The sequence below is a fragment of the Marmota monax genome, unplaced genomic scaffold (assembly GCF_021218885.2).
Source record: "Marmota monax isolate L192 unplaced genomic scaffold, Marmota_monax_Labrador192_F-V1.1 WCK01_AAM20220418_F8-fsc00106, whole genome shotgun sequence".
Taxonomy (NCBI): Eukaryota; Metazoa; Chordata; class Mammalia; order Rodentia; family Sciuridae; genus Marmota; species Marmota monax.
In genome coordinates, this window is record NW_026695218.1 from 6,894,942 (window position 1) to 6,908,631 (window position 13,690).

The 13,690-nt window shown below is 37.7% G+C and overlaps 1 protein-coding gene across 5 annotated transcripts in view; it reads right to left on the reverse strand.

The window, feature by feature from the left end:
- Alms1 (ALMS1 centrosome and basal body associated protein) overlaps nt 1-13,690 on the reverse strand; it is a 218,155-nt gene that overhangs the window by 3,043 nt on the left and 201,422 nt on the right. For 4 of the 5 annotated variants that reach the window (XM_046432182.2, XM_046432181.2, XM_046432180.2 and 1 more), the window contains 5 exons: nt 11,729-11,846; nt 10,465-10,668; nt 9,909-10,162; nt 9,164-9,317; nt 8,216-8,276 (listed from right to left, as the gene is read on the reverse strand). In XM_046432182.2, coding sequence (XP_046288138.1) covers nt 8,216-8,276; nt 9,164-9,317; nt 9,909-10,162; nt 10,465-10,668; nt 11,729-11,846 — 791 coding nt within the window. The remainder of the gene's footprint in view (nt 1-8,215; nt 8,277-9,163; nt 9,318-9,908; nt 10,163-10,464; nt 10,669-11,728; nt 11,847-13,690) is intronic. The other variant, XM_046432183.2, reaches the window with a different exon arrangement.

Here is a 13,690-nt window from a genome sequence, read left to right on the forward strand (position 1 = left end):
AAGATTGGGAGTTCAAAATCAACCTTAGAAACTTAGTGAGACCCTGTCTCAAAATAAAATATAAAAAGGGCTGGGGATGTTGCTCAGTGGTTAAGCACTCGAATTCAATTCCTAGTACCCCCACTCCCCACCCCCCCAAAAAAAAAAGTCAGTATCTTAGAGAAGATGCCTTGCTTATGTCCCTCTAGGAAAGCTTCACAGATTCTTAAGCAAGGTCTTCTCTTGCTGAGATAAGAGTGTAATTAACTGCCACACAAGGAACCTTGTATAATTTATCCAAATTAAATTTTGTGACAGAGTTAGAATAAAGCAATGGTTCTAAAATTTTTTGGATGCAGGGATCCTTTACACCCCTAAAAATTGAGAACCTTGATGTGGATTTTATCCATTGAGAGCATATTAAAAATTAAAACTAAAAACTTAAAAATACTTATTTCTTAATTTACTTAATAAACAAGATGTCAAGAAGAATGCTTCAATTATACAGGATAAGCTGCTTTCAAGAACTATTACTGGAAAAGGAAATGGAGGAGAGTGGTGACCAGAAGTGAGCTCAGGCCAAGTTTGCTTAGAACTGAATTCCCTCACAGACTGCAAAGGGTCTGAGGGAAATGCAGAGGGAAAGCAGCTTGCCGCAGATGGGTGGAATTGAGTGCTGCGGAGTTCTGGCAGCGTAGACAAGCGGAGTTTCAGATCCTGTGGAGATACAGCGCGCCAGACTGCCACTTGCGTCCCCACAGGGCACCGGACTGAGGACTGAAGTTTGGACTTAGCTGAGAAACAGCCCAGTTCCCTCCTTCTCACTGGACACCCAGGCGCAGAAACGGGCGGTTGCCATCTTGGAAAATCTACCTCATCAGCTTTGGGCAGATAGCACTGTCAGCGAGATTGGCAACAGAACAGTTGTGTGACCCCCAGCCCCCACATCCACCCAGCTAGGATAACTCAAAAACTTTCTCACCAGCTCTCGGTGGGCTTGAAAATCAGAGCCGAGTGAAACTGAAAAGGCTCCTGCTCTCCAACTCCGCCTCCCCCAGCTGCAATAACCAAAACCTTTCTCACCGCTAGCGTGGCTATCAGAGGGAAAAGTCAGAACAGGTTGCTGGTTTCCAACTCCCTCTCTCCACAGCTGTGATGACTGGGTGATTACCAAACAAAGAGAGCGCTCAGTTGATCAAGAGTTCAGGGCAGCCAGGGCGCCGCAAGCCCAGAGTGAAACCAGAGCTGTGGAGAAGTGTCCAAGTAATTGGGGCCTGGAGGGCTGGAGAAGTGAGGGGGATAGAAACCGGAAGCAACCCAAAGAGACCGGGATTGGAGAGGCACCCCACACGGATTGCTTCCTACATCCTGAGGGCAGAGACTCAGCCTGGAATGCACAAAGACACCTACTGGAGGAGAAGAAAACAGAATTCTAAGAGTGCATTTTTTTCTTTTCTCTCTTTTTTTCTTTTCTTTGTACTTTTCTTCCTTCTTCTCTTCCCCTCCCAACCTCCCAAGTGTTACTACTTCTACTAAGTGCAATTTACTAAATGCAAATAGGTGAATGTTTCTATGCTTTTTATAGTCCTCCTAAGTACTTAGCTACCCCAAAATACTCCTATCTATTCTCCTGTTAATATCCTCCTTCATTAGAGCTCTTCTCCAAAGTAGCTAAGATATATAAACCCCCATTATCCTCACATCTTTCCCCCTAAACATAAAGTCCTATGTCCAACCCTTAGTTCTCTATACGCCACCAGAATCTGTATGCCTTTTATGAAACTATGAATTTACTTTAAATTACATTTGAACCCAACATCTCTAGACATTGTCTCCCATCACAAAGGAGAGATCTCGGAGCTATACAAAAGCAAAACAAATTTATAGGGGAAAATAATAACACAGCAGTCACACAGAGCTGGAAAGAAATGTGTGAGCATCATGAAAAAACAAGGAAAAAAAGGAACTCAAACAATGCAGGACAACTCAACAATAGACGAGTTGGTAGCCATAGCAGAGAAAATGTCAGATAAAGATTTCAAGATATACATGCTTCAGATGATCTGGAGTCTCAAGGAAGACCTTATACCGCAAATGCAGGCAATGAAAGATCACTTTGACAATGAATTACATAAACACATCCAAGAAGCAAAAGAACAACTCTACAGGGAGATAGAGGTTATACAAAAAAAATCAAACAGAAATCCTGGAAATGAAGGAAATTATTAACCAAATTAAAAACTCAAATGGGAGTATCACCAACAGAGTAGACCAATTAGAAGTCAGAAAAATAAAGACAAAATATATCATCTCGAAAAGAGTCTAGTCAACTCAGAAAGGCTGATAAGAAACCACGAGCAGAACATCCAAAAGATTTGGGATAACATTAAAAAAAAAAAAAAAAAAAAAACAAATTTAAGAGTCATTGGGATAGAGGAAGGTATAGAGGTCCAAACCAAAGTAATGAGCAATTTGTTCAATGAAATAATTTTAGAAAACTTTCCACACATAAAGATTGAAACGGAAATCCAAATCCTAGAAGCATAGAGAATGCCAAATGTACAAAACCACCAGAGACCCACACCAAGACACATTATAATGAAAACGTCTAACATACAGAACAAGGAGAGAATTTTAAACACCACAAGATAAAGGAGGAAGATTACATTTAGGGGTAAACCAATTAGGTAAGTGGCTGATTTTTCAACACAGAAGCTGAAAGCTAGAAGATCCTGGAACAACGTATTTCAAACACTGAAAGATAATGGGTTCCAACCAAGAATCTTGTATCCAGCAAAACTAAGCTTCAGGTTTGATGATGAAATAAAAACCTTCAACGATAAACAAAAGTTAAAAGAATCCGCAGCTAGAAAACCAGCACTGCAAAGCATTTTGAGCAAAACACTACACAAAGAGGAAATGAAAAACAACAATGAAAATCAACAGTGGGAGATAGCACAGTAAAGGGAAAAACTAATCAAAGAGGAAAAACAAATCAAGTTAAATAACAAAAATAAACAAACATGGCTGGAAGTACAACCCATATCTCAATAGTAACCCTAAATGTTAATGGCTTAAACTCACCAATCAAAAGACATAGGCTAGTAGACTGGATTAAAAAAAAAACATCCAACAATATGCTGCCTACAGGAGACTCATCTGATTAGAAAAGACATACACAGACTGAAGGTGAAAGGTTGGGAAAAATCATACCACTCACATGGACCTAAGAAGCAAGCAGCGGTGTCCATACTCATTTCAAATAAAATAGACTTCAAGCCAAAGTTAATCAAAAGGGATAAAGAAGGACACAACATACTACTAAAGGGAACCATTCACCAACAAGACATAACAATCATTAATATATATGCCCCAAACAATGGTGCAGTTTATGTTCATCAAACAAACTCTTCTCAAGTTCAAGAGACAAACAGATAGACCACAACACAATAATCATGGGTGACTTTAACACACCTCTCTCACCACTGGACAGATCTTCCAAACAAAAGTTGAATAAAGAAACTATAGAACTCAAAAACACAATTAATAACTTAGACTTAATTGACATATACAGACTATATCAACCATCATCAAGTGGATTCAATTTTTTTTCAGCAGCACATGGATCCTTCTCAAAAATAGACCATATATTATGCCATAGGGCAACTCTTAGCAAATATAAAGGAGTAGAGATATTACCATGCATTTTATCCAATCATAATGGAATGAAATTGGAAATCAACGATAAAATAAGGAAGAAAAATTCCTACATCACTTGGAGAATGAACAATATGCTACTGAATGGGTTACAGAAGACATCAAGGAGGAAATTAAAAAAAGCTTAGAGATAAATGAAAACACAGACACAACATATCGAAATCTATGGGACACTATAAAAGCAGTACTAAGAGGAAAATTCATTGCATGGGGTTTATTCCTCAAAAAAAGAAAAATCCAACAAATAAATGATCTCACACTACATTTCAAAGCCCTAGAAAAAGAAGAGCAAATCAGCAGCAAATTCAGGGGAAGGCAAGAAATAATTAAAATCAGAGCTGAAATCAATGAAATCGAAATAAAAGAAACAATTGAAAAAATTGACAAACTAAAAATTGGTTCTTTGAAAAAATAAATAAGATCAACAGACCCTTAGCCATGCCAACAAAGAGAAGAAGAGAGAGAACACAAATTACTAGCATACGGGATGAAAAAGGCAATATCACAACAGACACTACAGAAATACAGAATTAGAAATTATTTTGAAACCTTATACTCCAATAAAATAGAAGATAGTGAAGGCATTGATAAATTTCTTAAGTCATATGATCTGTCCAGATTGAGTCAGGAGGATATACACAACCTTAAACAGACCAATATCAAGTGAGGAAATAGAAGAAGCCATCAAAAGATTACCAACCAAGAAAAGCCCAGGACCGCACAGATATACAGCAGAGTTTTACAAGACCTTTAAAGAAGAACTAATACCAATACTCTTCAATCTATTTCAGGAAATAGAAAAAGAGGGAGTACTTCCAAATTCATTCTACAAAGCCAACATTACCCTGATTCCAAAACCAGACAAAGACACTTCAAAGAAAGAAAACTTCAGACCAATATCTCTAATGAATATAGATGCAAAAATCCTCAATAAAATTCTGGCAAGTTGAATACAAAAACATATCAAAAAGATCGTGCACCATGATCAAGTGGGATTCATCCCCAGGATGCAAGGCTGGTTCAATATATGGAAATCAATAAGTGTAATTCACCACATCAATAAACTTAAAGATAAGAACGATATGATCATCTCGATAGACGCAGAAAAAGCATTCAATAAAAATACAGCATCCCTTTATGTTCAAAACACTAGAAAAACTAGGGATAACAGGAACTTACCTCAACATTGTAAAAGCTATGTACGCTAAGCCTCAGGCCAGCATCATTCTCAATGGAGAAATATTGAAGGAATTCCCTCTAAAATCTGGAACAAGACAGGGATGCCCTCTCTCACCACTTCTATTCAACATAGTTGTGGAAGTACTAGCCAGAGCAATTAGACAGACGAAAGAAAGGTCCTATAGTTAAAGGTATAACTATAGGAAAAGAAGAACTTAAACTAGCACTATTTGCTGATGATATGATCCTATACCTAGCAGACCCAAAAGGTTCTACCAAGAAACTTCTAGAACTAGTAAATGAGTTCAGCAAAGTGGCAGGATATAAAATCAACACCCATAAATCAAAGGCATTCCTATATATCAGTGACAAATCCTCTGAAATGGAAATGAGGAAAACTACCCCATTCACAATAACCTAAAAAAAATAAAATAAAATACTTGGGAATCAACTTAACAAAAGAGGTGAAAGATCTATAAAATAAAAACTACAGAACCCTAAAGAGAGAAATAGAAGAAGACCTTAGAAGATAGAAAGATTTACCTTGCTCATGGATAGGCAGAATTAATATTATTAAAATGGCCATATTACCAAAAGCACTCTACAGATTCAATGCGATTCTGATCAAAATCCCAACAGCATTTCTTGCAAAAGAGAAAAAGCAATCATGAAATTCATCTGGATAAATAAGAGACCCAGAATAGCTAAAGCAATTCTAAGCAGGAAGAGTGAAACAGGTGGTATCACTATATCAAATCTTAAACTATACTACAGAGCAATAATAACAAAAACAGCATGTACTGGCACCAAAACAGGCTGGTAGACCAATGGTACAAAATAGAGGACACAGAAACCAACCCACAAAATTACAACTACCTTATATTAGACAAAGTGCTAAAAGCATGCAATGATAAAAGGAGAGCATCTTCAACAAATGGTGCTGGGAGAACTGGAAATCCATATGCAACAAAATGAAATTGAATCCCTTTCTCTCACCATGCACAAAAGTTAACTCAAAATGGATCAAGGATCTAGGAATCAAACCAGAGACTCTGTGTCTAATAGAAGAAAAAGTAGGCCCTAATCTCCATCACGTGGGGTCAGGCCCCAAATTCCTTAATAAGACACTTATAGCACAAGAGTTAAAACCAAGAATCAATAAATGGGACGAATTCAAACTAAAAAGTTTTTTTCTCAGCAAGAGAAATAATATGTGAGGTGAATAGGGAGCCTACATCCTGGGAACAAATTTTTACCCCTCACACATCAGATAGAGCTCTAATCTCTAGAATATACAAAGAACTCAAAAAGTTAAACAACAAAAAAACAAATAACCCAATCAACAAATGGGCCAAGGACCTGAGCAGACATTTCTCAGAAGAGGATATATACAATCAATCAACAAATACATGAAAAAATGCTCACCATCTCTAGCAGTCAGAGAAATGCAAATTAAAACTACTCTAAGATACCATCTCACTCCAGTAAGAATGGCAGCCATTATGAAGTCAAACAAAAACAAGTGCTGGCGAGGATGCGGAGAAAAAAGTACACTCAGACATTGCTGGTGGGACTGCAAATTGGTGCAGCCAATTTAGAAAGCAGTATGGAGATTCCTTGGAAAGCTGGGAATGGAACCACCATTTGACCCAGCTATTCCCCTTCTCAGACTATACCCCAAAGACCTAAAAACAGCATACTACAGGGACACAGCTACAGCAATGTTTATAGCAGCACAATTCACAATAGCTAGACTGTGGAACCAACCTAGATGCCCTTCAATGGATGAAAAAAATGTGGCATTTAGACACAATGGAATATTACTTAGCACTAAAAAATAACAAGATCATGGCATTTGCAGGGAAATGGATGGCATTAGAGCAGATTATGCTAAGTGAATTTAGCCAATCCCTAAAAAACAAAGGCCGAATGTCTTCTCTGATATAAAGGGGATGACTCAAAATGGAGTAGGGAGGAAGAGCACGAGAAGAAGATTACCACTAAATAGGGAAGAGAAGTGGGAGGTAAAGGAAGGGAGAAGGGGAATGGAAGGAGACCCTCATTGTTATACAGAATACATGTATGAAGATGCAAGGGGGAAAAAAAAAAAGAAGTGTGTCACATTAGATTGGGTGGAGAGAAGTGATGGGAGGAGAGGAGAGGGGAAGGGGGGATAGGAAGGACAGCAGAATAAAATAGACATCATTATTGCTGTATGTATATACGTGACTATATGACCAATGTGATTCTGCAACCTGTATACTCAGAAAAATGAGAAATTATACCCCATCTCATTCAAATGTATGATATGTCAAGATCATTGTAATGTCATGTGTAACTAATTAAAACAAATAAAAAATTTTTTAAAAAAAGAACTATTACTTCATGGGCTGGGGTTGTGGCTCAGTGGTAGAGTGGTTGCCTAGCACAAGTGAGGCACTGGGTTCTATCCTTAGCACCACATAAAAATAAGATAAAGAGATTGTATCCATCTACAACTAAAGAAACACATACTTTAAAAAAAAAACCATTATTTCAGATGCATTGTGCCAACTATAAAACTTTTATTAAAACAAACCTCCAACAAAACCCTGAAGTGTGGTTACACTTTAACCTAGTTAACCTAGTTTTGCATGGCATTCTCACAATCAATATATGCCTATCTAAAAAAAAAAAAAAAAAAAAGATTTAACAATTTATATATATATATATGAATATATACATATATATGCCTATCTCAAATTATTTAATTAATTAATGAGTAGCTAATGCCTGAAATGGCACAAGATTAAACAAGTATAAGGAAATGAAAAACTGTTCTCTCCCCTACTTCTGCACCCCAGCTATTCAGTTCTTTTTCCCAAAGGCGACCTCTATTACCAGTGTGTTGTATCTTCCAGAGATATTTTATACATATAAAAGTATACACATCTGAATGAGCACAAGTATTTCTTTTTAAAAACCGCCAAGGCAGCAGTGTACGTGTGCTTTTAAAACTTGATTTTTTAAGCTTAACTTAACGTCTTGGAGAACACTCCATTATTTCTCACTCTATTAAATAAATTCCTAGAAATAAGATTGCTAGGATAAGAGGCACAGCCTCAAATAAATGTTTAATTCTACTTCAGAAATCTATTATCTAGGTTTCCAATACAGATGAGCCTAAGGCATGCAAATCAGCCGGGATTCTTTCATCTTTTGTATGTGAATCATTCATACCGTATCTGTTATCTATTTTGTGCAAAAAGTCAGAAGCTACATTCACATCTTTCTCATAATGTTTTCACTTGACTATAATACTTTTATTCTTTCATAATTAACATTGTCATTTTGGTCTTACCGTTTAGACCTCTGGATCATTTCCTTCTTTCCAATAGGCTTATTCTGGGCAGCCATGAATACTAAGCAAGAGAAGAAGCAGTTTTCAGTGGATAGTGACTTAATAAGGTGTGGCACTCTAGGGCTGTGAGAGAGAGATGCTGGACTTTGTGCCCTAAGGAGGGTGCAGTACAGGGTGGTGAGCAATGAGCAATGAACAAGGTAAGGCCAAAGCTTGGATTAGAATAGGATGATTGTGACAGTAGCCTAAGGCCCCTGAAGATATAGTACTCTATAGACCAGACAGCTGGAACTGATAAACGAATCAGTTTATAGGTAAGGCTATGATGACAGCCTTGTTAGTATTTTATATTTTTCACATATGATTTTATTGAGATCTTAGACTTAGTATTAAGAGCACAGACTCTCGAGCCAGTCTACCTTCATTTAAATCCTAGTTCTTTTACCTCTTAGGTGTGAAACTTGGGCAAAATACTTAATCTCTCTCTCCCTCAGTTTTCTGTGAAAATGGATATGAATCACACCTACCTTAGAAAAGTCTTGTCAGAACAGTGGGCAAGATGTAAGGGCTACATGTTTATTATTGGTATTGTTACTGTTACCACTTTAGGGTGGCAAGTCAGAACTGGCTCCATCTTTAGAGGAAAAAAAATTATATTTTTGGAATTAACTTGCCCACGGACACAGAGCTGGTTTATTTAAAAAAAGAAAATTTCACTGAATGTTCTCTTTTTGAAATGCAGCAACAGCGTTAGCATAGCTGGGCTGACTTGGATCATGAAATTGCTAAAAACCTGGTTGGGCCAATTCTGCTGACAAGATTTGAATCTCAGCAAGCAAAATGTTGTGTCCAGTTCTTCTGAGTGGCCCAGCATTCAGCTATGTTCCCCAGCAGAGCAGCAGCTTTGCTTTCTCTAGCCTTTAACAGGAAAATGACAAGAAGGCGTACCTCTCCTAGGTTGGGGTTGAATGGTATTGAACAGCACATCTCGCTCACTCTCGAATATGTTCTGCAGCTTCCTTTCCTGGACTATTAACTTCAGGCGCTTTATCCGCTCCCCAGAGCGGGAGATGAAATCAGGTCTGTGAAAATGAAGTGCCTCCTACAAAGGAGAAAAAGCCTCAGCCTCACATTAATGATGTAGTCTGCTTTCCAAGTGCCCAGAAAAACAGTACCTGCTTAGCAGCATTGAGGGGCCTATTTCTTTCTTTAAAAAAAACAAAAAAAAAACATTTATTATATTTTTAGGTGTAGATGGACACAACACAATGCCTTTATTTTTATGTGGTGCTGAGGCTCGAACCCGGGTCCTACCCATGCTAGGCTAGCGCTCTATCGCTGAGCCACAATCTCAGCCCGTGGGGCCTGTTTCTAATGCTCAGAAAATACCTGATACCTCTCTGCAGGGGAGCTCCAGCAGAGAAATCAAAGGGATCTAAGAAGTGCTTTTGGAATAAGCCAAGAACTAGGACTGCGGCAATTACAACTCTTCCAAATGTTAATGGGGCAGAGCTCAGTCCATTGTGCTATTTAAAATTTCTCTTCAAACAAATATATGATTAAAAAACTGCAGACCTGCTGAAGAAAGAGGGTCATGTAACTAAGCCTCAGAATGTCAAGTCACAGATACTACTTGTTCATGTCTTGCCCTCCCCCCCATAAACACAGGGCTGAAGTTAATTTGTCACTGCACCTGCAGGGTTGCTTTCACAAATGGCTTCAGTAGACCTCGGCCATAATCTCTGCCTGGGTCTGCCAGTGATCCCCAACCCTCCATGCGTTGTCCTTGCCAGTTCTGTTCCCGCAGTGGTTCTCTCCAGGGTTTAGTTTTGGTTATTGGTTCAAACCAGGAGATACCAGGACCACAACTCTTCAGCAGATTTTCCTTCTTAGATCCAGACTTCACATTTTCCACAGGAACAAACCATGAAACTCCTACAGGAGATACTTTTAAGAAGGAAAAAAAAAATTGTTTATATCACCCCACCCAGTTCTCATCAAAGATATACATATATAATAAAGATTTCCAGGGGGCTCAGCTATCAGGGGCCCCCAGGGTACCCTTAAATCTGTTTTAATTGCAGGTATGACTCTGTAAATATAGTTCTAGATATTTTGAAAATTTACCATCATGGTGGCTGAGGGTAGGTGGAGTCAATATGGAGTTAGTTAGAAACAAAGAATCTTAGCAATGCAAAAGGTTTAATTCACTAGTTTTTCTGCTGTAAAACCTGGAAGTAGAATCTGACCTTCACAGGAGTTCTTCTTGTTCTTCTTTAACTTTTTGTCCCCAAGATAATTGGTAACAGGTATTTTCTCTTCAACTTTTTCTTCTAACCAAGAAGTTACATCGCTATCCTCTTCTAATCTAGCCTCACTAGAGCTTGGAGTTGGGAAAGTCACCCCAACATCACGAGTGTGTTTTCCATCACCATGTACAATCTCCAAGTTACCTGAGGGAAAAGATCACAGATGTCTGTGGGAGCATTCTTGAGGTTTGGTTCAAAGATATGTTGCCTTTTTTGTGGGGTATGTGGGAAAAGAGTGAGAGGAAGAAAAATGGAGAGATGTAGAGGGAGGAAGAGATGGAGAGAAAGGGAGAAAGAAAGTGGGTTTTAACTTCTAAGCCCGTTCAGAATCAGAGAAAAAGAAGAATGAAATGGATTTAGTAGGTAAGGAATTTTGGTTCCAATCCCAAGACAGTAAAATTGTACAGTCCTATTGGCAGTCACCCAGCTAAGAGGTTGATAGCAGTGAAGAGAAGACTTAAGGGGGAGGAGGTAGGGGGGAAAAAAAAAAACCACCCAAGAAGGAAGTTTTTCTTTTTTAAACTTTGTTTAAAAAAAATCAAAAGATACAGAAAGGCATAAACTTGAAATCTTCCTTCTCACTAGTTCTCCATTTACTTTATTTACAATCTCAGGATTCCAGAAAAAATATTTTTGTATATTCAAGCAATTCTCTTCCCTCCTTTATTTTTAAAAAATACTTGTAGTAGCATAATATATACTATTCCATACCTTTGTTTTTCTTTTAAATCATGTATCTTGAAGATCTTTCATTATGAGTATAGAAAGAGCTTCCTCATACTATGTAGGATTTCTTTAGTGGAAGTACAGTAATTTATTTAACCATTCAGTTACTGATGGATATCTCAGTTTATCTTAAATTTTGGCTATAACAAGCAGTTAATGGTCAATTTGCACATATCCAAGTATTTCTATAGGCTAAATTCCAAAAGTAAAAATGCTGGGTCAAAGGAATTTTAATAGAAACTACCAACTTGCCTTTCACAGGGTTTGTACCAACTCATACTCCCACTAGAATGGTTGAGAGTGCTGCCTTCCACATATTCTTGTTCATAAACTTGAATTTTTGCCAATTTATAGGTGAAAATGGTATTTGGCCATGCAGGTAATTTTAATCTTCATTTCCCTTATTATGAGTGAGCTTAACTATCTTATATGCATAGAAAGGTCTTTCAATGGAAAAGTTTGAATTCAAGTGATTTACCTGCTTGTATGCCTTTGTTTAACATGTGCACATTTTCTTCGTTGCAAAGGGTAGAGTTCAAGCTCAAGAAACTACTGGCACATGAAACAGAGTCAGAAGAAATCATATGATTTGCCACCTAGAAAAACATAAAGGTCTACATTAGAGTTCCCTATGATCATGACACAGTTAACCACAAGATAAACAAGGCTACAGGTCCTCTAAAGTCTCTTTTAATCCAATTCAAATTGTTGAGATGCAGTTGGAGGAAGCTTGAGACACATTACCACATGATAGGGAGGAGAATGCTATTGTAGTTGGAGAGGGCCCATGCTGCTGAAAAATAGTTAAGAGAAAAAGGGGCTGGGTGTTTTTCCAGGGCTTGAAGAAACTTAAAGATGCTAACCAAACATAGCCTAATGAATCTGCAGAATGAAATTCTCAATTGACACCTATATATCATTTTGATGTGAGATAAAAAGGTCTAGGAGATCTAAAGAAATTGATGTGCTGCAGAGAGTGCTCTCCAATAAAGCAGATTAAGATCTTCTCCAAACATCAAAGAGCTGCAAGGCCCCATGAGAAGTCATGAAGGGAGTATTGTAAAAGGCATTAAAAAGACCCAAAGAACATTTTAGTTATGTTCAGAGCAAGTAGAGTAATGAAGGATAAGTTAAGGGATAGAAGCTGATGTTGGAAGGCTGGTGAATGACAAAAAGACCATAAAATACAGCTGAATGAATAGAGTATAAAAGGGTATTTCTTAAACTTGCCATCACAAAAATGTCCTGGGAGGTGGGTAACCCAGAACAATAATTTGCAATGTCTAGGGGAGGGATTTGGACATCTATATTTTGAATAAATGCCAAGTGATTTTTTTTTTTTTTTACTTAAGCAAATTTCATAGATTTTAATTGAGGACCAAGTCAGGAGAGGAAACAAGAGTATTTGCTCCCTTGGAGCAGATAAACTATAATCCAAGATGCCCAGGGAACTTCCAACAAAATCCTGGAGAAAAAGAGTTATGTTTGATTTTCAGAAAGATGAGCATTGCAAACATGAGTTTGACACTGATGCCCTGTAAAATTTAGACCCTGATCACCAATATGATAATCTGAAAGCATTTGAAAGTCAAAGAAAAGATTAGCAAATTTCAGCCTGGGTTCAGTAAGGCAGGCAAAACAAGTACCACCACATTAGCCTTGTTTTCCCTAGTAAATATGGTCACTTGATTGGCAGACAAAAAGAATGTATAGTAGAATACAGCTAGATTTGAACAAAACATCTCATGGCACAGTTAAGGGCAAGATAGAGTTATATGGGTTGAATGATAATATAAGTTGGCAGAACCATAACTGGTTAAACCAACCTTACTCAAATATTGTTAACACAGAGAGAACTCTTTTTTTTTTCCCCAAGGTCAGAGTAGAAATTAGAAGTTTATTAAAGGACAGCAGAAAAGACTTCTCCCGGAGGAAGAAGGGGACCCAAGAGGTGGAATCCCCAGAGAGAACTCTTTATGGAGCAGTATACCTTGTATTTCACAACAAATATTAACCTAGCATCTATAATGTTCTAGTCACTGGATTTGGCTCTAGTATTCCTTCTTAACATTTTACAGATGGAAAATGTAAATGTCTTGAAGGTATGGAAAGGAGGAGAAATTCTATATAATGCACAAGTGTGCCTTTAATAGCTGTCAGGATTCCAAATAACAACAGGAATGATGGGCCAAGTCAAACAAGAGGATATTTAGCAGAATAATTATAAAGGATTGCACATTATGCAAGAAGAATGGTAGCAACTTGTGATCTGGAGTCCCAAAACCTGAGCCAGTCTCAGATCTTTCCTTTACCAGTTGTCACATACACCACAATTGCTTTGTACTGTAGTTTCTCCATTAGGAAGTAGGAATAAAATTTTCATTTTTGAAGTTACAGAAGCATTAGAAAGAACAAATGATTTAGATGGTAAGCTATAAGA